At 49.5% G+C, this 21,825-nt stretch overlaps 2 protein-coding genes across 7 annotated transcripts in view; one reads left to right on the top strand and one right to left on the bottom strand.

The window, feature by feature from the left end:
• LOC135895793 (acetylcholinesterase-1-like) overlaps nt 1-21,825 on the top strand; it is a 180,128-nt gene that overhangs the window by 52,359 nt on the left and 105,944 nt on the right. The window lies entirely within an intron of this gene.
• Nucleotides 1-21,825, bottom strand: part of LOC135895792 (acetylcholinesterase-like) — a 65,479-nt gene that overhangs the window by 6,989 nt on the left and 36,665 nt on the right. For 2 of the 5 annotated variants that reach the window (XM_065423956.1, XM_065423958.1), the window contains exon 2: nt 13,899-15,419. In XM_065423956.1, coding sequence (XP_065280028.1) covers nt 13,899-15,419 — 1,521 coding nt within the window. Of the gene's footprint in view, nt 1-13,898; nt 15,420-16,374; nt 16,776-16,822; nt 16,981-21,825 lie in introns of those variants that run through there. The other 3 variants (XM_065423959.1, XM_065423961.1, XM_065423960.1) reach the window with 3 other exon arrangements.

Here is a 21,825-nt window from a genome sequence, read left to right as displayed (position 1 = left end):
ACCAAATGTGATACAGCTTCGAATACAGGGGATAAGCCGGCAGTTCAGCGAGAAATGAAAGACATCTTGCAGAAGTGGTTCAGTCGACTTTGCGCAGAAAAATGAAGTTTTATATACGAGATGCGAGAAATTAGGTTATGCAAGTTGCAACTGCGAGGAAAGACTCGAGACTGCCAGTGCCGCGCAAGAAATAGCAACATAATTTCTGCTTCTCAGCCTTCACGCTTAGCCTCAAGTTTAGTGGTGCAGCGCACGTGTGCATGTTCAAACAGTGCAGTATGTGCCTCAATTCCAATGCACACAAGGCACCACCAGCATGAAATTTACATATTCTGTGGCTACAGCAGTTCGCAAAATTTAACTTGCACTGGTACAAGGGGATAGTGCTCGTACAAAGGCTATTGATGAATTTACGCGGCATACAAGCCAGAAGGAAGCGAACAATAAGAGTGCTTACAAGCGTGATAAACGGTATCACAATATCATCTAACGGCCCACTACTTATTCAAGTGCGTTTAGTCATAATGTATAGGTAGTTCGTGCGTATATATAATAGACACATTGAAATGAAAATAAAAGACGTTTAGTCACCCTATAATGATGATGGCTATATATATATATATATATATATATATATATATATATATATGTATATATACGCTTGATGGATCACCTGTCTGTGAAAACTGCGCAAGCTTTACACGGTGCTTGTAACAAGCAGTGTAAGCTCTCGTGAAGCGACAAGTATTACAGTGGGTTTCTCATTACGTGGGTCGGGTGCATTTGTTTTGCCCTGCAGACATTGCACCTCATGAAACATTTATAGATTGTCATTTCGAAACTTCCAAACACGATTCTTAAAAAGCTCCCGTTGAAACGCGGCATCTACATAACGGCTGTCGGGTGTCGTGGCAGCAATGGCACCGAATTGTTCCTAGTTCATCAGCTCCAACAACGTTTTTTTTTTTTCTGCAGGCCAAAAGGTGTGAACGCAATGAAATTTAATTATCTTGTACGCAGCGCTTACTTGGGCCGTACAGAAAGGGGTGTGGCCGCTCAGCTCTGGAGCAGCAACAGTGTCCCCACAATTTTCCTCTCATGATTTTCACCTACCATCATTCCACTTTTTTTTCCTTCCCGCACCTCCATCTTTTAATCATGAGCGCTTAACAACAAGGCTGCAATAGAGGAAAGGAAAGTTGCTCGTAACTAGATGCCTCAATATAGTGTTACGTGTTTTTCCATCAGTAGCAGCTACACCTAACACCGTAAGCCAGGCGTGTAATTTGGCCTTGTAAAATGATAATTCGAAACTCAAGGCCTCCTTTGTCGAAGGCTACAGTGCCACAGTTGTTCGAAATAATGTTATCATCATGGGCCCGCGGGAATTGTCCTTTACATGATCTAGTGCACGCAGTGCTTCTTATGTATTTATTGATTAAGCTAACCACCCCCGGCTTTCGGAGTTTTGCCGTTTTTATGCGTTTACAATTTCTATAGTCTTACTAGATATGCATTTTATATACTCCTGCAGACCTCTTTGCCTTACCTCTGATAAATTATATATATATATATATTGTAATGAAGCAGACGCGCCCCTGTGTATGTGCCGTCTGAAGAGGAAGACGAAGGGCCGTGCCGTGATCTCGAGCGACCCCGTGCTTCGGACAGCCCTTGCAGTGCCTTGTTTTGCCTAGCGTTCCACAACGTCGTGAACGAGAATAAACCTCATCGCATTTGGTGGAGGTTGCTGAGATCCTTCGCCTCGTCCTGGAGCTCCGCACTCGAACCCTGCCAACAAGATCGCCTTGCACTATGCCTGATCCCGCCACCTCGTTGCCCGCCCCACCGGCTGCCACTGTCATCTGCGCCGGCGTCCCTCGTCAGCGTGACCCACCCATTTTCAGTGGGACCGCCGAACACGACGTGGAAGACTGGCTCTCATCGTACGAACGTGTAAGTGCCCATAACCGATGGGATGACCAGTCTAAGCTGACCAACGTGCCGTTCTACCTCGCCGACGTAGCCAAACTTTGACCCGCCGTGGTTGCTCAGTGGCTATGGTGTTGGGCTGCTGAGCACGAGGTCGCGGGATCGAATCCCGGCCACGGCGGCCGCATGTCGATGGGGGCGAAATGCGAAAACACCCGTGTGCTTAGATTTAGGTGCACGTTAAAGAACCCCAGGTGGTCAAAATTTCCGGAGTCCTCCACTACGGCGTGCCTCATAATCAGAAAGTGGTTTTGGCACGTAAAACCCCAAATATTATTATTATTAGCCAAACTTTGGTTCTTCAACCACGAATCAGACTTTACAAGCTGGTCCGCCTTTAAGACTCTGTTTGCAGAAGTGTTTGATCGCCCAGCTGTGCGTACGCTACGCGCTGAACAGCGTCTACGCCAGCGCGCACATCAGCCTGGAGAAACATTCCCCAGCTACATCGAGGATGTTCTCGATTTGTGCAAGCGGGTCAATCCCAGCATGTCAGAGGATGACAAGGTCAAACACATCCACAAGGGCATCGAGGACAGCGCATTCCAGATGTTGCTGGCCAAAGGCCCAACTAGCGTATCCGTCCTCATTAACCTCTGCCAGAGCTTTGACGAGCTGCGCCGCCAACGTTCCATCGTCCGCCAGAACATCCAGCACGCCGATTCCGTCTCCAGCATCGCGGTTTCTACCGAATTCACCAACTCGACCCTCTCGCAGCATATCAAAGATTTTATCCGTGAAGAGGTGGCCAGGCAGCTCTCGCTGCTGCCTCACAGTGACGCACCTACGGCACCTTTGCCTCCAACGCTGCAGGAAGCCATCCGAAATCACATATCTGAAGCGCTTCCTGCAGCTCCTACAACCCCCCCCACCCAACCCTATGAGTGTGCCGCTGGCCCATACCAACTTTGCCAACCACCCTACGTCGCTGCCGCTCAGTTATGCAGCCGTGTTTGCACGGCCACCTGCGCAGACCGCTTCCTTTCCATCGCCCATGAATCCGGCTTCATTTCAAGTTGCCCGACCGTCACCACACTTTTTTCGTCCCACCGAGACGTGGCGCACTCAAGACAACCGGCCTATCTGCTTCGCCTGCGGCATTGCTGGCCATGTCGCACGCTTCTGTCGCCGCCGCGCCTCAACTGCGTGTACCAGCTTTGACAGGCCCCGCTACGCACCACAATACGCCGCCACGCCTCCATTATCACCGCGACGTCTCGACACTGATCGCCGGTTGGAAACTCGGCGTTCCCCTTCCCCTCGTCGGCGTTCGATTTCGCCCCTGCGTCGTCGAGTTCCCACTGAAGAGGGAAACTGACTGCTGCAGTTCCTGAGACAAGAACTGCAAATACGTCGATTTTCTCAAGACCTCAATCTTCGCCGCAAAATGTAATTACCGTTTTTGTAGAGGGAGTACCAGCAGTGGCACTAGTCGATACCGGAGCAGCCGTTTCCGTCATTCACGAGGGCCTTTGCCGCAAGCTACGAAAAGTGACTACAGCTCGCTCTGGCCTGGTGCTCGCCACTGCCAGCGCGCAGCGAATCCACCCTTCAGCTTTATGCACGGCCCGTGTCGTCATCAACGACGTTCTGTACATAATCGAGTGTTTCGTGCTACCATCGTGCTCTCACGACCTCATCATTGGTTGGGATTTCCTGTCACGTCATCATGCTGTCATTGACTGTTCACGTGCAGAAGTGTCGCTTTTACCACTATGTGAATCACTGCCGACCAGCTCTCCTCACTTTGCCGACAAACTCACTGTTGATGCCGACACAACCGTACCTCCTGAGTCGTCGATGGCTGTTGTCTTGTCGTCTGATTCCGCATCTGACGCCACCGTAGTGTTCACGCCGTCCGATGTGTTTGCTCAACGCAAGGGCATTGTTCTTCCGTTTGCCGTGCTTACTGTAACCTCTGGCTCAACTGTGATGCTGGTCACCAACTACTACCAGTACCCGATCAGCCTACTGCGTGGAGAGACGGTAGGATACTTTCAAGCGGTCGACTACGTCGACGACTTCGATGTTCCTGCCGCCTCCCTCCGTCACCTTGACGCCATCGCTTCGGTCTCCGGCTCATCACCTTCAGTGGGTTTTGACAAGGCCATCGACCCTGCACTTTCCCCATCTCATCGCCGCCAACTTCTCGCTCTCCTTCACAAGTTTGTCTCTTCTTTCGACTGTCATCAGACGTCACTGGGCCGTGCCACCGGTGTTTCTCACATCATCGACACTGGTTCCCACTCCCCCTTGCGACAGCGCCCGTATCGTGTCTCCGCCGAAGAGCGCCGAATCATCACGGAGCACGTGGACGACATGCTTCAACGTAAAGTCATCCGTCCCTCTCAAAGTCCTTGGTCTTCACCTGTCGTATTGGTCAGGAAAAAAGATGGCTCCATTCGCTTTTGTGTCGACTACAGACGCCTAAACAAGATAACGAGGAAAGACGTTTATCCTCTGCCTCGAATCGATGACGCTCTCGACTGTTTACAAGGCGCAGAATACTTCAGTTCCTTGGATCTACGCTCCGGGTACTGGCAAGTCCCCATGGCCAAGCCTGACCGTCCGAAAACCGCATTCGTTACACCCGATGGCCTCTACGAATTTAACGTCATGCCCTTCGGGTTGTGCAACGCGCCTGCTACTTTTGAGCGTATGATCGACACCATCCTTCGTGGCCACAAATGGAAGACCTGTTTATGTTACCTCGACGACATCGTCGTCTTCTCAACCGATTTTCCGACGCACCTCGCTCGCCTGCATGACATTCTGACCTGTCTCGCCTCTGCCGGTCTACAGCTTAACCTCAAAAAGTGCCGCTTTGCTGCAAGCAAGCTAACCATATTGGGTCACGTTATCTCAAAAGACGGCGTCCTCCCGGATCCAGACAAGCTCCGCGCTGTTGCAGAGTTCCCAAGGCCCACGTCTATCAAAACCCTCCGAAGTTTTATTGGCTTATGTTCTTATTTTCGTCGCTTCGTACGCAATTTCGCATCCATCATGGCGCCTTTGACAAGTTTACTTTCCGCCAGTAACGGCATAGCAGCATGGTCACCTGAATGTGATGCAGCATTTCAGCAATTGCGCCACTTGTTGACCTCACCACCGATTCTTCGCCACTACGACCCTGATGCTCCCACGGAAGTCCATACTGACGCCAGCGGAGTTGGCCTTGGCGCGGTCTTAGCGCAACGGAAAGCTGGCTATGATGAATACGTCGTCGCTTATGCGAGCCGTACTCTAAAGAAAGCAGAATTAAATTACTCCGTCACAGAAAAGGAGTGTCTAGCGATCATCTGGGCATTAAGCAAGTTTCGCCCATACCTTTACGGCCGTTCTTTCGCCGTTGTTACTGACCACCATGCCCTTTGTTGGCTTTCTTCCTTGAAAGACCCGTCTGGACGCTTGGGACGTTGGGCGCTTCGCTTGCAAGAGTACGACATCCGCGTCATGTACCGCTCTGGTCGCAAGCACTCCGACGCTGATGCGCTCTCTCGCTCCCCACTGACGCCTGATTTGGCGTCGTTGTCAGCTTCCTCGTCCACCCTGTCACCGTTCACCATCCCTGACATGCTCACAGAGCAGCGCAAGGACCCATCCCTTGCAATGTTACTCGACTACCTTGCTGCTCCGTCTGATGTCCCTTCGACACGAGCACTACGTCGCCAAGCAACCCACTTCTCAGTGCGGGACAACATTCTATATCGCCGAAACTACATGCCCGACGGACGCAAATGGCTCCTCGCTATACCTCGTCATATGCGCTCTGACGTCTGCGCGTCTTTTCACGCTGACCCCCTAAGCGCTCATGCCGGCGTCCTCAAAACTTACACAAGGTTGCGTCAGCGCTATTATTGGAGAGGCATGTACAACTTTGTGCAAAAGTACATTCAGTCTTGCACTACATGCCAACAAAGCAAAACACCTACACAGCGTTTCACAGGACCGTTGCAGCCGCTGCCATGCCCGTCTCGTCCGTTCGACCGCGTCGGCATCGACCTCTACGGCCCGTTTCCATGCAGCGGGCGTGGAAATCGGTGGATTATTGTCGGCGTAGATCACCTTACTCGCTACGCTGAGACTGCAGCACTGCCAGCAGCGACCGCCCGTGACGTTGGTTTTTTCATCCTTCGCAATTTTGTCCTTCGCCACGGTGCTCCCCGAGAATTACTGAGTGATAGGGGCCGTGTCTTCCTGTCGGAGGGCATCCAAGCCCTCCTCGCTGAGTGCAGGATAATTCATCGCAAATCGACTGCGTACCATCCCCAAACCAACGGTCTTACCGAGCGCTTCAATCGCACACTTGGCGACATGTTGCGGATGTATATTTCATCCGACCACTCCAACTGGGACACCGTACTCCCCTTTGTTACGTTCGCGTACAACACCGCGACGCAAGCCACCACCGGCTTTTCCCCCTTTTTCCTTGTGTATGGCCGTGAGCCATCATGCCCTTTGGACACCATACTGCCGTACCAACCTGACGCTACAGAGTATACTCCGCTTTCCGAAGTCGCCAAATATGCTGAAGATTGCCGTCAGCTGGCACGTGCCCTGACTAGTGAGACTCAAGAACGTCAAAAGACAAGACATGACCGTGCTCATCAACCACCGCCCAACTTTGTTCCTGGTTCACTTGTGTGGCTTTGGATACCAGCCAACATTCCTGGCCTTTCTTCCAAACTCCTGGCGCGTTATCACGGTCCATACCGTATAATCGAGGCCACTTCACCGGTCAACTACATCGTCGAGCCGCTCACCGTGTCACCAGACCTGCGTCGTCGTGGGCGAGAGACAGTACATGTCAACCGCCTGAAACCGTACTACGACCCGCTCATCTTCTCCGCGCCCTGAGTCGCCAGGATGGCTACGCTTAGCTCCCGGGGCATTGTAATGAAGCAGACGCGCCCCTGTGTATGTGCCGTCTGAAGAGGAAGACGAAGGGCCGTGCCGTGATCTCGAGCGACCCCGTGCTTCGGACAGCCCTTGCAGTGCCTTGTTTTGCCTAGCGTTCCACAACGTCGTGAACGAGAATAAACCTCATCGCATTATATATATATATATATATATATATATATATATATATATATATATATATATATATATATATATATATATATATATATATATATATATTTAGAGAGAGAGAGAGAGAGAGTTCGAATATGCGACGCCATTCACGAAATTAAATAGCGCCAATTGTGCATTTTGTAATAGGACGCGAGCGAAGGATGGTCGTGCCCTGTACGAACATGACAATGGGTGCGTTAAGTTAAGAAGTTCGAGCGCGATCTACGTAAACACAACAGCCGAAAGCTACTCGAAGTTGTGCGATGAGGGAGCGCGCGCTACGCGCTCTAGCCTGCGGGATAGTGCGCGGGTGCTCGCGCCTACTATGTGGCTTCCGGCAAAGTAACGTGTTTCAGTCCTCCTTGCACTTTCACCCTTACACGGCGCAGTTTCTACGGTGTCAGCCATCCCTATGCGGAACGCGTAGACATCGGTAAACGGGACACCCAGCCATATAGGCTACACAAAAGGGTCGCGTATCTTCGCGAAAGTCTCGGTGGAAGTCGAAGGCTTAAGGCTGAATGTAGGGTGTATAATTGAGCATGCGAGAAAAAGGCGTTCATTTTGCTCCAGCACGGTGCATTGGCGTGCAAGCAGGCGGAGCGCCCTGGCAGCATCTGTCCTAGACCGCGCAATTGATAGGTTCTGGTCTTCTATATTGCAGTGCCGATGAAAGTATTCATCTTCTATGCCGGTTCCCGCAGTAAATTGCGAAGAGACAGTTGCTGTCCGCCATGTCTAACCAGTTGGACGACCAGCCTCGGTCGGAAGAACAGAAAATTTTACAACATCGACGGGACTTAACATCACATCAGAAGACCGTGCAAGAGGTATCTGCGCTTCTTGAGATCGACCGGCTTCTGTGAACGGCTGTAATTGGAACGCTTTTTCTTTTACCTGTTCTGTTCTCTCTCTCTCTCTCTCTCTCTCTCTCTCTCTCTCTCTCTCTCTCTCTCTCTCTCTCTCTCTCTATTCGTAGTCGCCTAAAATCACCGTCAAGCTATACGCGCCAAAGGCGTCATCGCGCCCGAGTGCACTCGAGTCCATGGTTTTGGAGTTGGGAGCGCGGTAACTTAACGCACCCAATAATATCAAGGCGGCAGCTACGTTCATTATAGCCTTAAATAACATCGCAAATTGATTGCCGATGTCAACCAGCAAAGGATGGCGACCTTGTGCAACACTTTAGTGGGGCGAGTGATGTGGAAATGCGTCTGCGTTAGTATCAAGGGGAAACAGTGAAAGCGGTTTCCATATGATACAACAAATGCGCCTTCAGCCTATAAAAACCAGGCTGCTTTAATTACAAGGCAGCAAGTCATACTAAGGTATCTCTAACCAAGTGATACCTGTGTGGAGCCACAATTCATTCCTGCAGTGGGGCATTTAGAATAAAGGTTGCGGGGGTGGCTGCTTATGGATGAAATTTATTTTTAATTGGCGCTCGAAAAACGCCTATACGCAGAGGTCATTTGCATAATGTTGGTCTCCCTTACGCCATACCGTATTTATTCAACCTTAAAAAGTACTTAAAGACAACTAATATCAAGCTCTTGAAATATAGTAGTACATACATCTAGCAATTTCGAATGTTGTGTGCTGTGGTGTGTTTTGTGTATGCTGTGGGTGAAAAGAATAGACCCGATGGCCTTAATTTCTTTCTTATTCACAACCGTACGAAGTTGCGGACAACGAAGCCAATTTGTCTTGGTGTGTCTCGTGCGTCTCAACCACATAAAGCCAACAGAAAATGAACCCGACGACAGAATAGGGTAAATTAACTGTTTTCTCATTTCGTTTGTCATCATTCTCGTCTGCAGCAGCATGCCTGGCAGAATTCCAGGCAAACCATTCCAGTCCTCATTTAGAGGCCCCTCTTCCTCCTCTAAATGAAGGCTATTCTATATTCCAAAATTCTAATACCTACGCAACTGTATAACTGCTCCCTCCATTAACTCACTGCAACGCTTTCTTTGCCGCTGTTTGTGGACTTGAGTGCGAGCTACCCTGAAGTTCAAAAGCAGGCCACCTAGATCAGCTCACTGATCCCGCTTCACCCGCTACTGTTTTGGGAAGAAAGGCGAAGCGGGCGCTCCCGCTCCTCGCAGAGAAGAAAAATGTTTTCCGATCCGATCCGAAACGCAAGAGCGTGAGGGTTGCTGCGTGAGAACCCATGATTAGCGTAGCATTCGGTCACCGATGCGATCATCCGTTCGCCAAACAAACAGTGAACCTGCATTGACGTCACCAAAGCCGGCTATTACTCGATGCAGGCGCATTTGGAACGACCCTGATGCCGACGCGCTTCTCCCAACGTCGCGGCCTTGCGCGTCAGGGGGGCTGAAGCGGCGAAGCTGGACGCGAACTCACGCACCGTTAATCGGATAGCGGCGTCGGTGGCCGGTACCGATTACTTTTTTGCCGAGCCGTCGAACGCGACTCTGGCTTAAGATCTACCCGTTCGGCACCAGGTTTTCTTCTGGGTCACGAAGAAAAAACAAAAAGCCGCGGACTTTTGTGACCTTGCAGAATAACAAATGAAAGGCAAACTCCGTATGAGCTCGGAGACGCTCCACAGCTGTAAAGAAGTACTGAATCGGCTAAAACCACCCAGCGTTATCGCGTTAACCCATATTTATAACTACCGTACCGTATACAATGTATCTCCTTTGTCATAAAGCGCAAAAAAAAGAACAGATTTGATCTGCCTTCCCAAGATATGCCCTAAGAGGGCTTTATGTGTTGGCATTGCTTCAAGCGGTGCGGTTGACGTTCTTTTTTTAATAGATACTTTTTTTTTCTGAATCTAAAGCTAGCTTCTCCGCAGCGCTTCTTGTTCTAGCGAAATTTCTTTCAAAAGGTATAAACTGATGCGCTGGTTGATGCGAAATTATGTACAGTATAGCGCAAACGGAGCACATAAGGTGACAGAAAGACGGCAATCACACTGCGGGTGAGTACCAGTAGCAAGCACTATGCTCTGTCTCACCATTTCCCGTGCAATGCAGCACAGACTAAGTGCGCGTCTCAGTAAGTCCGTGAAAATAGCCGGCTGCGTATTTCAGAGAAGAGAGCAGAGCTCGCCCATTTGCGCTTTACTTATCTTTCTGTGAAGCCTCTGTTCGGTTGTCGTTGCTCGGCAAGCAATCGGAGGCGGACGATGGAGGAGCCCCTTGTAGTTCTCTTTTCTAGCTGGCTAACGTGACCCGTAGCCTTCTCTGTACTGCACTGAACTTGTTAGATGTAGTACAGCATCCACGGCCTGCACATAGCTTTCTTTTGGAGGAATCCATCGATATCGTCACGCAGGGAAAGAGGCAATTTGGAGAGAAGCAAAGTAATCGAGCCGTTCGGATGCCGAAATTTCCAAATCCAATACGAATACGAATATTGGAGGAAAAGGAGCTTCCGATAATTGGATCTAATATTGAACATTTTTCTCATATCTGAGCAACGCTTCTTTGCGTTGTTCGATACATCTAATATCGTTCGCAACTACATTTCCAGTCGTCTGAGGAGCTTGTAAATGAGAAACAACTGAAACACGCTCGTACGTGGCGCACCATGAGAATGACAGTAAGAAAACCCAGAAACAGCCCGTCACCATGATGCTGGATGAGGACAGTTAACAATAAGTACTCACAGATTGTTTTTAACTCGATACAGGCAATGGGCGAACGTTCATATAATAGGCTGATTTACCTAAATTGAGGAAGGTGAGACATTCTTTTTGAATGACAGGAAATTATTGAGCAGAACGTAGCTTCTGCATGCGTCCGCTCAGCAATTGTAGAAAGGCGCGGCGCGAAGCAACCACGGCTCCCCTGCAGCAGAAGCCATTCGTAATAGCCACCAACTGCACCTGGCTTTCCTCTGTGGTCTCCAACAAGCGTTGCGGTACCTTGCAATCGAACTGGAAAGCGAACATTCGACAACTTCGAATAGTGAATTCTCGATTTGATTACGTATCGAATGTCAAAGACTATTCGATTCGTAACCGAAAGCTCGAATGTTAGCACACCCAGATGTCTGTTGACCTCTGGTCGCACTACTAGTTCAACTTCGACGCTGTGTTGTGCGTTTCGTCCGTGTACTTAAGCATCGCTTGGCGTCCCTCTCATTAGGTCGCTCCCATCGCACAGAGGTTGAAAGCGCGCTGCACCGGTTCGCCTTGGTTAGGCTTTGTTCTCTCGGTTACGCAAGACCTTGCGCTGTGCAGATCAATTGTTTCTTCTTACTCTATAGTCGTTGCTGTTGTTGTTTTTCTTATTCGCCACGTTCACTTTTCAAGGCGCCGAGCAACAGGCGATGCGATTATTGCCCGCATCGTGAGCGGAAACAATGAAACTGCACCTTCATGTCCAAGTGACCTCTGACGTATGTTGGCGGTCTCACTTCCGGGTGCGGCATCTCGGCAGGCGGCGGTAGTACAACGCCGCCTGCCCCAGTGGATCATTTTCCTCCTGATTCTTTTCGTTTGTCCTATTTGCCATTCTTTAATGACATATTTGAAGTCGTGACGCAATAAACCTATTGCTAATCTTCATCGCTAGATTAGTAGTTGTTGTAAGAGAAGGTAGTAGTAGAGAAGGGTATAGTATAGTAGTATAGTAGTGATAGTAGTAGTAGTAGTAGGAATTTAGTAGCATGAGAAAAAGGAATACGGGAGGCCGTAGTCGAAATGCGTGTCAGCCCTTTTGCTGCACACAAATGTTGCTCAGTCAGCCCGAGAAGCCACAGTGTTGCCACAGCTGATAATAAAAAAAAATAGCAGTAAAGTTTTGCTTGAGAAATCCTATAAATCAGTAGATTGTTTACTCTGACAAAAGAAGTATCTTACAAGAAGTTTTGGCCGGCACGGATACAGCACTTATTGTTAGTTCTACAATGCGCCATCTGCGAAGTAGCAGTCACACAATGACCTCCAAAATCTTTGGAGTGATGCTTGGTTTGAAAAAGACCACACGATGCGCAGAACATCTTCCATACCGTAACTTAAAGAAAGGCGCCTTGTTTCAACCTTCAAACCAGCTTTGGAAATGGCTCAGGTGGCACCTGGTACCTTATGTTTCAAGTGTTTAATGCGTTTTCAGCTATGCTTAAGTGCAAAAATGCAAAAAAAAAACAGGCACATGTAGTTTGGTGCTAGGGCTAAGTAAAAGTTGATAGCGCTTTAGAAGCTATCACTCGAAAAAGTAAATTTCGTAGAAGTCGTTAGACAATATAGAAAAGCTTGAAAAATTAGTAAATTGCTGTTGCTAATGTTTTTACCACAAAAAAAATTTCCCAAACTTTATCACGAAATCACTAAAAATATTGAGAAATAATGAGTAGACCTACTGATAAATCATTAGTTGTGGCAACACTGCAGTAGCGTGTTAGAAGCCTTTCAATATGTGCCACATTCTAGTGAACTTTCGAGAAGCATATCAAAGTTATTGGAGTTGAAAGAAACCTAGCGAGACTGGTGAAATCCGTACGCCTGAAAGTTGATTTTGCTGACTCGTAGTTTTGGCGTTGCAGAAAAACAACCCGTTTCTGATGCCCAACACATACAGCCTGCATAGATCTTTGACAGACACAATGAATAATTCGCTCATGCCTGAAAAACACAGCTATTTGAATTAACCGCAGGAGAAAATAATTTTTTTGTCGGCAAGCTCTGGCGGCAGTAATGCGCATGACAGTTTCCTGAGATCGCAGACAGTACACCGCGGCGTTGCGTTTTCGCATGCGCTAACATTGCTATAGTCGACTTTTATAGAGCAAAGCAGCCACAATGTATCTATCATTTCACGCTTGAGGACGCTACCACTGCCCGATTTCATATCTCTTCACCAATGACCCCATCATCCCGTCATCCCATTTGAGCATATCATCGCTCTCTCTGTGTATTACGATGTCCCACGCGCAGACGCTGCTGTTTGTTATTTCTTAGGCTTAATGCGGATGAGCCGAGTGCCAGCGGGAAGAACCGCGCGATGCAGAAAGACCAGTCTCTTTGTGTCACACGCACTGCCGCAGGAAGTAGGCTATCTCGCTAAAGAAAGAAGAAGAAATAAAAACGCCATGTCCTTGCTGTCTACACGGAGTCACGCGTGCGGTGAAGTCGGAACGCGGAACGCGGGATTCTCGTTGCCCCTGTTTTATTTTGCTTCCTTCCTTCTCTCCGGGTCTCGCGTCGGTGGGCGCTTCCGTCGTACACGAGCGTGCCGGTGCCCGAGTATACAGCGCCCCACAAAGTTCAGGGCCGGCGCTAAGATCGGCGTTCGCGCTCTGAACGGTCGGTCGTTTTAAATTCTGCCCTACTTAGGCTCTTGCCAACTGGTTTATTGGTCGCAGTGTGAGCGTGTGCATTTCTCGGCCTCGTCGATACCCTCGGCGATACGTCCGGTGCGTAAAAAAAAATGAAAAATGCATTCCCTTCGCGTCCGGCGGCTCGAGAACCGGCGTCGACGGTTGCCTCGTTTAAAACAACAGGTCGGGAGAAACGCTTGTTCGAGTGCCTTTTCGACGCTTCCAGGCTTGTCGGGGCGGAAACGGGAGTCAATTGAAAACGAATGCAGGAGAAGAAATGAATCCGGGCCCCGGGGTCACGATTTTAGCGCCCCGTTCACGTATTCAGTAGGGGGGGAGATATCCCTGGAGAGTATTTACAAAGTGGATCGCGATCATCTCCTTCAGTCGCCCTCCTCTCTATCTCTTATTTACCTGCTCTCTTTCTCTCACTCTGTGGCACTTTTCTAGATGTTTCCGAGATACTCCCAACGGCAAGCAGAAAGGAAAAAAACCGGCCGATAGGCATCGAGGGCCAGCGCTCGCTTCACACTCACCCTGTTCGCGCGAACCTTCCGAGCATCTTCATGATCTTCTCCGAGAGCAGTTTCTCCTGGTCGCTTTTGCTCATGTCGTTCATCGAGCCGAGCATGTAGAGCATGTCCTCACCGTACGTCGGCCCGAACAGCTGCGAGCCGAACGACGACTCTTGCGCCAGCATGAAGTAGTAGACGTTGGCGCCGCGCCGCGCCAGGTCCTCGCCGAATTGGTTTCCGGGACAGAGGATGACGCCGTCCCCGATCGCACGCCCGCCGGCCTTGAGTGTATCGCTGGGGCTGTCTTCAGTGTCGTTGAGATAGTAGTTCATGATGGGAGCCGCGTTACGCTTGTACATCATGCCGAAAAAGAGGCCCACCACGTAGCGCACGTCGCCCATCGTGATGTCGTCCGGCGGGGCGCCGTCGAAGTAGCCGCCGTAGTAGACGAGCGCCGCGGCCTCTTCCTCGGTCAGCCCCATGAGCACGTCGGTGCCCTTAAAGCTTCCGGCGGTCCCCATCATCTCCTGCGGGCTCTTGGGCAGGAACTCGTCGCCGAACACGGGATACAGCGATATGCGGCCGCGGCTGAACTCGTACTCGGCGCTGTTGGCGATATCGTGGGCATCCTTGGCCTTGAGGCACTGCATCACGCCACCAGGGTTGCGCCTCAGGTCCTGCTCGCTGTCCAGGCACCCCAGCTTGCGCGTCACGGTCAGCGCCCGGTTGTACGCCATATCCGGTTTGTTGAGCGGCGTGCTCGTGTAAGGGTTGCCACCCAACAGTACGGCTCGCTTGAACAGGCCGCGACTCTTGGGTGACAGCATGTGGTAGCCTACGCTCTGGGCGCCGGCATCGTGGCCCATCAGGGTGATGCTGTTCGGGTCCCCGCCGAAGAATTCGGCGTTGTCCCGCACCCAGTTCATGGCGAGCCGCTGGTCGAAGAGGCCCAGGTTCGCGGGCAAGTCCTTGCTGCGGCCGTACATGAAGCCCAAGCCGTTGAGGCGGTAGTTGAAAGACACAGCGACCACGTCTGCGACGGCTGCCAGGTGCGACATGTCGGCCGTAGCCCGCTCGGAGCCGCCGTGCGTGAAGGCGCCGCCGTGAATGAACACGATGACGGGGAGACGCGAGCACTTGGCGTCCTCGCGGCACGTCTCCGGTGCCCAGACGTTTAGGAAGAGGCAGTCCTCGTTGAGACTCAGATCGTAGTTGTTCCAGCGCTCGTCGGCGTAGAAGTACGTCTGAGGACATGAGGGCGGCTTGATCGTGGCGTTGTAGATGCCCAGGCCCCAGTCGTAGTGGGGCACGGGCTTCTTGAAGCGCAAGTCGCCCACCGGCGCCATGGCGTAAGGAATGCCATAGAACTCGTTCACAGTCTGGTAGTTCACAGTGCGCCGCGTACCGCGAGTACAACCTGTCCTAAAGCACACCACCGGCGCGTCGGAGAAGATGTCGTTCTCGGAGGGCACGGTCCGAGCGTGGCCAACGGCGCTGAGCGCCACTACGACGGAGAACAATGAAGCAAGCATTGCGATGTGACTGCAATAAAGAGAGAGAAAAAAAGCGAATAAGACAGATTTTACCTTACTTATGTCGTTGTACACTGCTCTCCTACGGACAATAATATGCTTTTTTTTTCTTATGGTAGTTAAGTTTCCTTATGAAAGTTTTTCGTTGGTAGTTAACCGAACTCGTGCACTGAAAACATCGTTTTGCCATTCGAAACGTAAATGTTGATCTAGTTATTTTAGAACACAAATGATTTCACATGTTCGAAGATGAGGATGCAGCCTGTTTTTCTTTCTTGCTTGTTTTTCGTTTGTTCTTTGTTTACCGCAATTACAAAACCTTTTTAATATACTTTTTGTATGTTCCTAGATTCATGGGGATCCTGACTAGTAATTCGAAAAGTGAAAACGTGCGATTCTTTACGAGTAACTAAGATATTTTTGGCATTCATTTCAGCCCCACTATTTGTAGATTGGCTCATGTGAAACTAGGCTATAAGTAATCCTATGTTGAGCCATCTGCCATGTACACAGAGTAATATTGGCAGTTAAGGCTTTTTTGATTTTCATGTGAAAAACAATAAGCAATTCGTCCCTATAAATCAGAAAGTTTCACAATCTAGCATTCAAAAGTGGAAGAAAGAGCAGATAACCACTGGAGTCGCCACATAGGAAAAGTCATCTGGCAAACACACGGTAAAAATAGGTTGGCTTGTCGACGGCGTCAGTCCAAGCTTGCCGCACCTGTCCAAGTATTGTTTCTGTCGGCAAAATCTTGGCAAAACTTGTCTCGACACATGCAGATATTTTCAGCTTAGATATGCGAGCCTGTTATAACGTTGCACTAACGTTTTTTTTTATTAGTAATTAATATATCCTTGTCATTTGGCTGATAATTAACAAAAGCAGCCACGTGAAGGGAATGACGGGAAACTACAACCGGAGGCAGCTCCTCTCAGCTCACACACACACAAAAAAAAGCTTACCGTAGCAAAAGATATGAAATCACAATTACACCAGAGAACGACGAAGTCCGTTGCCACAGAAGACTGCTCGGACGTCGATTTTCAAGAGCCGCTACGGGAAAAAATTTTCCGCTAAATCACGCTCTGCTAAGTCGATGCCAGAACTATGGTAATGCCAAACTGGAACGACAACACCAACAAAATAGGAAACAGTGCGCGGTCAACCGCTTAGCACGAGTATATACAAGCCTCCAGGGATAAGGCCCAAGCACAGCTTCGGGCTAAGACATAAATGGACACAATAGTGCCGCAAACGGGCCGAGAGCGCCTCGGACACCACGAGCAAAAGTGAACCGGGGACGGATGAGCGCTGCTGCGGCGGCGTCTCTCGCAAGACTGAGCGAGCGGCGGGAGCAGCGGGGACAATGTATAGCGAACGGCACGTGACCCTACATATGTATTCACCCACCTCATCAAGTGGCTATCCTGGGCCCGCGGTCAAGATCAGCATCCTTCACACGCCCTCTCCGCGGAAGCTGCCGGCGAGCGTAGTGATTCCGAGTCCACGCGGGGAGCACTTTTTGACGCGGGAGTGTGTTGTGTTTCTGCCCCCCTCCCCCCATCTTCCTTCGGCCGGGCCTTGAATACGGGTGAAAGGGGTACACGGCCGTTGCCGCCGCCGCTTCGTGGAGTGGTGCAGCCGCTGGGCGAGGAGGTGGCCGGAGGGCCGCAGGAGGAACCACCGTTCGAGCAAGACTCCCTCTCCGCATCTTTCCCTCTATGCCTTGGGGCCGCTTGTTTTGTGCGACGGCCGTTGATTACGCGTCGTCCGCCGTGCGGTGCGATCACGGGCTGCTGCCGAACGTCACGCGTGAGCGAGGGTTACCCGTGACCAGCGGGAGGACAGACAGCAGAAGAGGTCTGACTTACGTCAAGAAAAGCGGCAGCGAGCGATGGGCCGCACCGCAAACTCGGCGACCCACCGTCCATCCATCCAACCATTGCCGCTACTTGGGCATCCGGTGTGGTTAGCCTCCCCCATCAAGCCGGGCGACTATTAAGCCTGGTAGCTGGTTCGGAGCGGCCCGCTTGTAGTATCCTTTTTTTCCTCGTGACTGGCACATAATCGAATTTCACGCTGTCGGCCGCCGAGCGCAGACACGGGCACGCGTTTTCTGTGCGCGGCTCGTGGAACCCCCGCGCTCACAATCGACTGTGCTTCTCCCGCCTGCATCACGCTTGTAACGTAACAGCTTTTCCACTGTCGGTGCTTGCATGCCCCCACAGCGAAGCCAATTTGGACGCGGTGTGGTTGCGCCGGCCACTGAGTTGCGTCGGCGCTTGCGGTCCGAGTGCCCCGCGCCTGGACCGTTAACGAGTAGACGAAACACCGTTACGAGTGATCGCGAGCTTTTCTTCAGAAACGCGGCGTACACGCTTGAAGGTTCTGTACGCCCTTTTTTGTCGTCGTTGAGTCTCGTAACTCTGGCTCGCGTCTGGCGGTCATTGTTTGCGAGACTTGCTGTGCGGCGAACGATTCACACTTGAGCAGAGGACGGTGACCTTTGCTCCAATACTATAAGGAAATAAGGCGTTAATATTTCAAAACTCATTAACATGAACAACAAAACGAATTGCTTCGTAGTGTGTGCATCACCATAAATTGAAGTACCAATATCAACAACTTGTTAAAACGCCTTTCACGCGTATATTTACATGGAGGTGTGACGTGTGATCCCTCTGTAGCCGACTTCTAAGCATGTAGTAATCTCCGGTGTACGTTTCGGAGTCTGAATTAAACCATTGTTACAAATGTGGGGAAACATGTAAACAGGGCAAGAGATTGCAGAATTTTTGGAATTGTTCGCGCTTGTATGTATGAGTACATTAGGCAGCCCGTGATACTGGTGCAGCATAGGCACTGTGTTTGACCTCTCAGCCGCATGGTGTGAAATGCGGGTAACGTGCGGGTAGTGTCTTCGCCTGACCAACGCTCCATTCTCTACTTTCGAAGGCTCCCTGCACTCGCCATCCACCATGGCCATTATCACCATGCGCTCTTTTCCTGCCTTTCCGACTATAGACATCCTACACTTAAGTTCTCTCTCTTCCTCTTTCACTCCCCATTCCCCTCCCCACGTGTAGGGTAGCAAACTGGACTCAGTCTGGTTAACCTCCCTGCCTTTCCTTCTCTCTCTCCCACTCTCTCTCTCTCTTTCCTGCCTTTCAATGACAAATATTCTAGGAACTTGACCTCGTATGTCTGGAGCTCACAAACCCATACAGGCATATAGCTGCAATTTCTGATATCGAATGGTCACAGTCAGTGGCGTAGCCAGAAATTTTGTTCGGGGGGGGCTACGCCACTGGCCCCATATATATATATATATATATATATATATATATATATATATGTTTATACAAGGGGCCAGTGGCATAGCCAGGAATTTTGTTCGCGGGGGAGGGGGGGGCGAGCACGTTGCAGCTCGGCCTCCTCTTTAAGAGGAAGCTTAAGCTCGGGTGCTCCTAATTAAATACATGTAGAAGGAGAATTCGTTTTTCCCTGCAATCACTTCACCAAATTTGATGAGGTTTGTTGCATTTAAACGAAAAAGTTTAATTCTAGTGACTGCTGGTTTCGAATTTTTCATTGCGGTGGTCAATTATTTATTAAAAATTGGCCAAAATCGAAAATTTTCAGAAAACGAAACTATCAAGTTTAAAACTCTGTGACTCAACAATCAGAAATGATATCATAATTCTGTGAAGTGCATCTAATAGTACATCTAGAGCGGACAAAATAGATATGTTACACATGAATCTCAATAAAATTTAGTATTGTGGAAATACGGTTTTTGCAGAACCCTTGTACACCACGTAACCACTTCACGTAAGATACAAATTGACATAGCAAATTTGTCCGCTTTGACTGTTATAATAGATGCCGTTTACAGAACCACAATATCTATTCTTCATGATATTATGCTATTATGCTTCATGCTATTAGTTTGTAAACGTCGTGCTTCTATTTTTTTCAAACTTTCGAATTTTTCAAAATATTTTAAACAAAATTCAGGCACTAAATCGAAGTTCTGTTTCCAACAGACACTAGCATTTAGCTTTCTCTCTCAAATACAACCACTTTCAATCCTAGATCCTAGAATCCTAGATTCCGCCCCCATTCCATCCACTTCCCCCGATATATTGCGTGCGACGGAAGGCGGCGCGCTTGCTCCCCGCTTTTCTCCTTTGCGCACACAAGACTGAGCCACCATCGTCGGCTCACCTATTCAACCTCCCCTCCTACGCTTTCACTCGCCCATACAGCATGCAGCGCGTGGTCACGATGTTATCACCCTTGGACTTTATACGAAACATGAGGGCGACGGCAGGAATGCGCCTGGAGTGTCCATATAATTGCTTTCGCAATAATAAAATAAACGTATCCGGCAACTGAAGCGTCGCGTCGCGTCGCCCCTTACTTTCCGCAAAAGAAGTATCAAAATCGAACTTTCACCATGCGACAATTCGCTGCGCCGCAACAATGTATTTTTTTTTTCTGTGGGGCGGAGGCACCGAAATGAAAAAAAAATAGAACGCATAGGAAAGTATGTTGGCCAGAATCGAATGCATACTTCGGGCACTTAATGGGGCTACGGAAGGAATACCGAAGAAAACATGAGACGCTTGGTCCACTGAGAACCATGCGCATACTGCTCAGTATCCTACACCGGCGAAACAAGACTTTCCGGAAAGGTTCCGCTGAAGGAACGCGGTGCAATCCTTCGAGTCCCCACAGTGATGGCGGCGAGCGACCATCGTTTTTTTTTCTCGTCTGCTAGCCAGAAAGCGTCCTCCCCCCTGATAGCCCGCGGGTAGGGTAGCGAGAACAAAAAAAAAATTGAAGAGGCTCAATGTGTCCTCGCGAATAAAAGTCAAAGTAGAAAAAATAAATAAGAACGTAGTTACTTTGGCTGGCTTTAGTGTCTTGACATGGATGTTCTGGCGTAGATTAAAAAAAATGTTGATATTTTTTTATGTGACATGACGGCACAAATGAACCACCCCAACGCTTCGTCTCATTGGACCTCGCTGCGTGCTTTGTCAACTCGTCTTCTAGTGTGTTGATTTCGCTTGTCTCGTTGTATGTTCCGATGTAAGACTTTAGAAAAGTCAATAGAACTTTGGCGTCAAATGTTTATAACAGCATTAAACCCACAAAGTTCCGCAATTCAAAATCTAAAGCACAAGTTTTGAAATGTCAATGCGCCTTTCACATCAAGAGCTTACGACATTTATACCCATAAAGTTTCGCAATTGATATCCATGCGCTCCATAGATTCCGTGGCCTCAGTGAGATGCCGCGGCGAGCCCGCTCACCATCAAAGCGCCCTTGAAACTTTGTGCTCGAATGGGACTGCTTGGCGTTATGTGACTCCGGGTGCATGGGCGTTGCCACGAAATCCAGCCCGAGTTCGCAATCTTCGCGGTTAAATGTCTTTTCGAGCGTCAAAAAGACATTCTAGACAAAATCCAGAGTGATTTCCGGCGCCGGGGGTCGCTTTGGTCGGCGGTGCATGGACAGCACGAAAAAATTTCGGGGGGGGCTGAAGCCCCATAAGCCCCCCCCCCTGGCTACGCCCCTGGTCACAGTTCGCGTTTGTAGGAGTTATGGGCATTCCCATTTCTGAAAGCAGATAAGATTCCCTCGGTCTTTCACTTCATCTCTCTCTTTCTTTTTTTTCTTCTTATCCCCTCAACTCCTTCCTCTGCGTGGTGTAGCCACCCGGTCGCGTGACTAGCTGACCTACCCCCATCTTTATTTATTTTTTCGCTCCCTCGTCTCTCTGTTCGACCTTTCTCTCTTTGTTTTAGCGCCTGCCTTCAAGTCTTAAATCCGACTTACGCTTTATACCCTCTGATATGAATCACAAAGCTAAATGCTCTTATGCCAGAAACACACTTTGCGACATTACAACACATTTCAACTCCCACGCTGCTGCTTAAAGCAGCAAATTCCAGTATTCCCTGCATCTAGTAAGTGTCGCAGTACTTGGCACATCTTATTAGGGGAATATCCGCCCTTACTGCATTGTTTCTAAACCTACTTTATTTCTTATCCGCTCATTCTTGAAAAGGAACAGAAGGTTTCAATATAAGTTAGAATTTAAGGGTTAATTCGACATGTTTGCCGCCTTGAAGTTACCGCAGATAAAGCGTGACATTAATTCTGATAGCTCATTAAAGTTACGTGACTTTCGAAGAGCGTCTGCTACGAGCTCAAAACGATGCTGTGCTGTAGGAACAAATGATTATTCTGTAAGTGCAACATCGACATTCACTCGGCGTCAGCCCTACGGTGTGCGAAGCGTGGAGGAAGCTGATCACGCAAAAGAGTCAGGTATTGCGTTGCTGTACCTCACGCGTGTTAACAAAGAGCTATGAAAAGCCCAGACAACAAATATGCTCGGC

The sequence above is a fragment of the Dermacentor albipictus genome, chromosome 4, assembly GCF_038994185.2.
Source record: "Dermacentor albipictus isolate Rhodes 1998 colony chromosome 4, USDA_Dalb.pri_finalv2, whole genome shotgun sequence".
NCBI classification, from domain to species: Eukaryota; Metazoa; Arthropoda; class Arachnida; order Ixodida; family Ixodidae; genus Dermacentor; species Dermacentor albipictus.
This window is presented reverse-complemented; position numbering and strand designations above follow the sequence as displayed.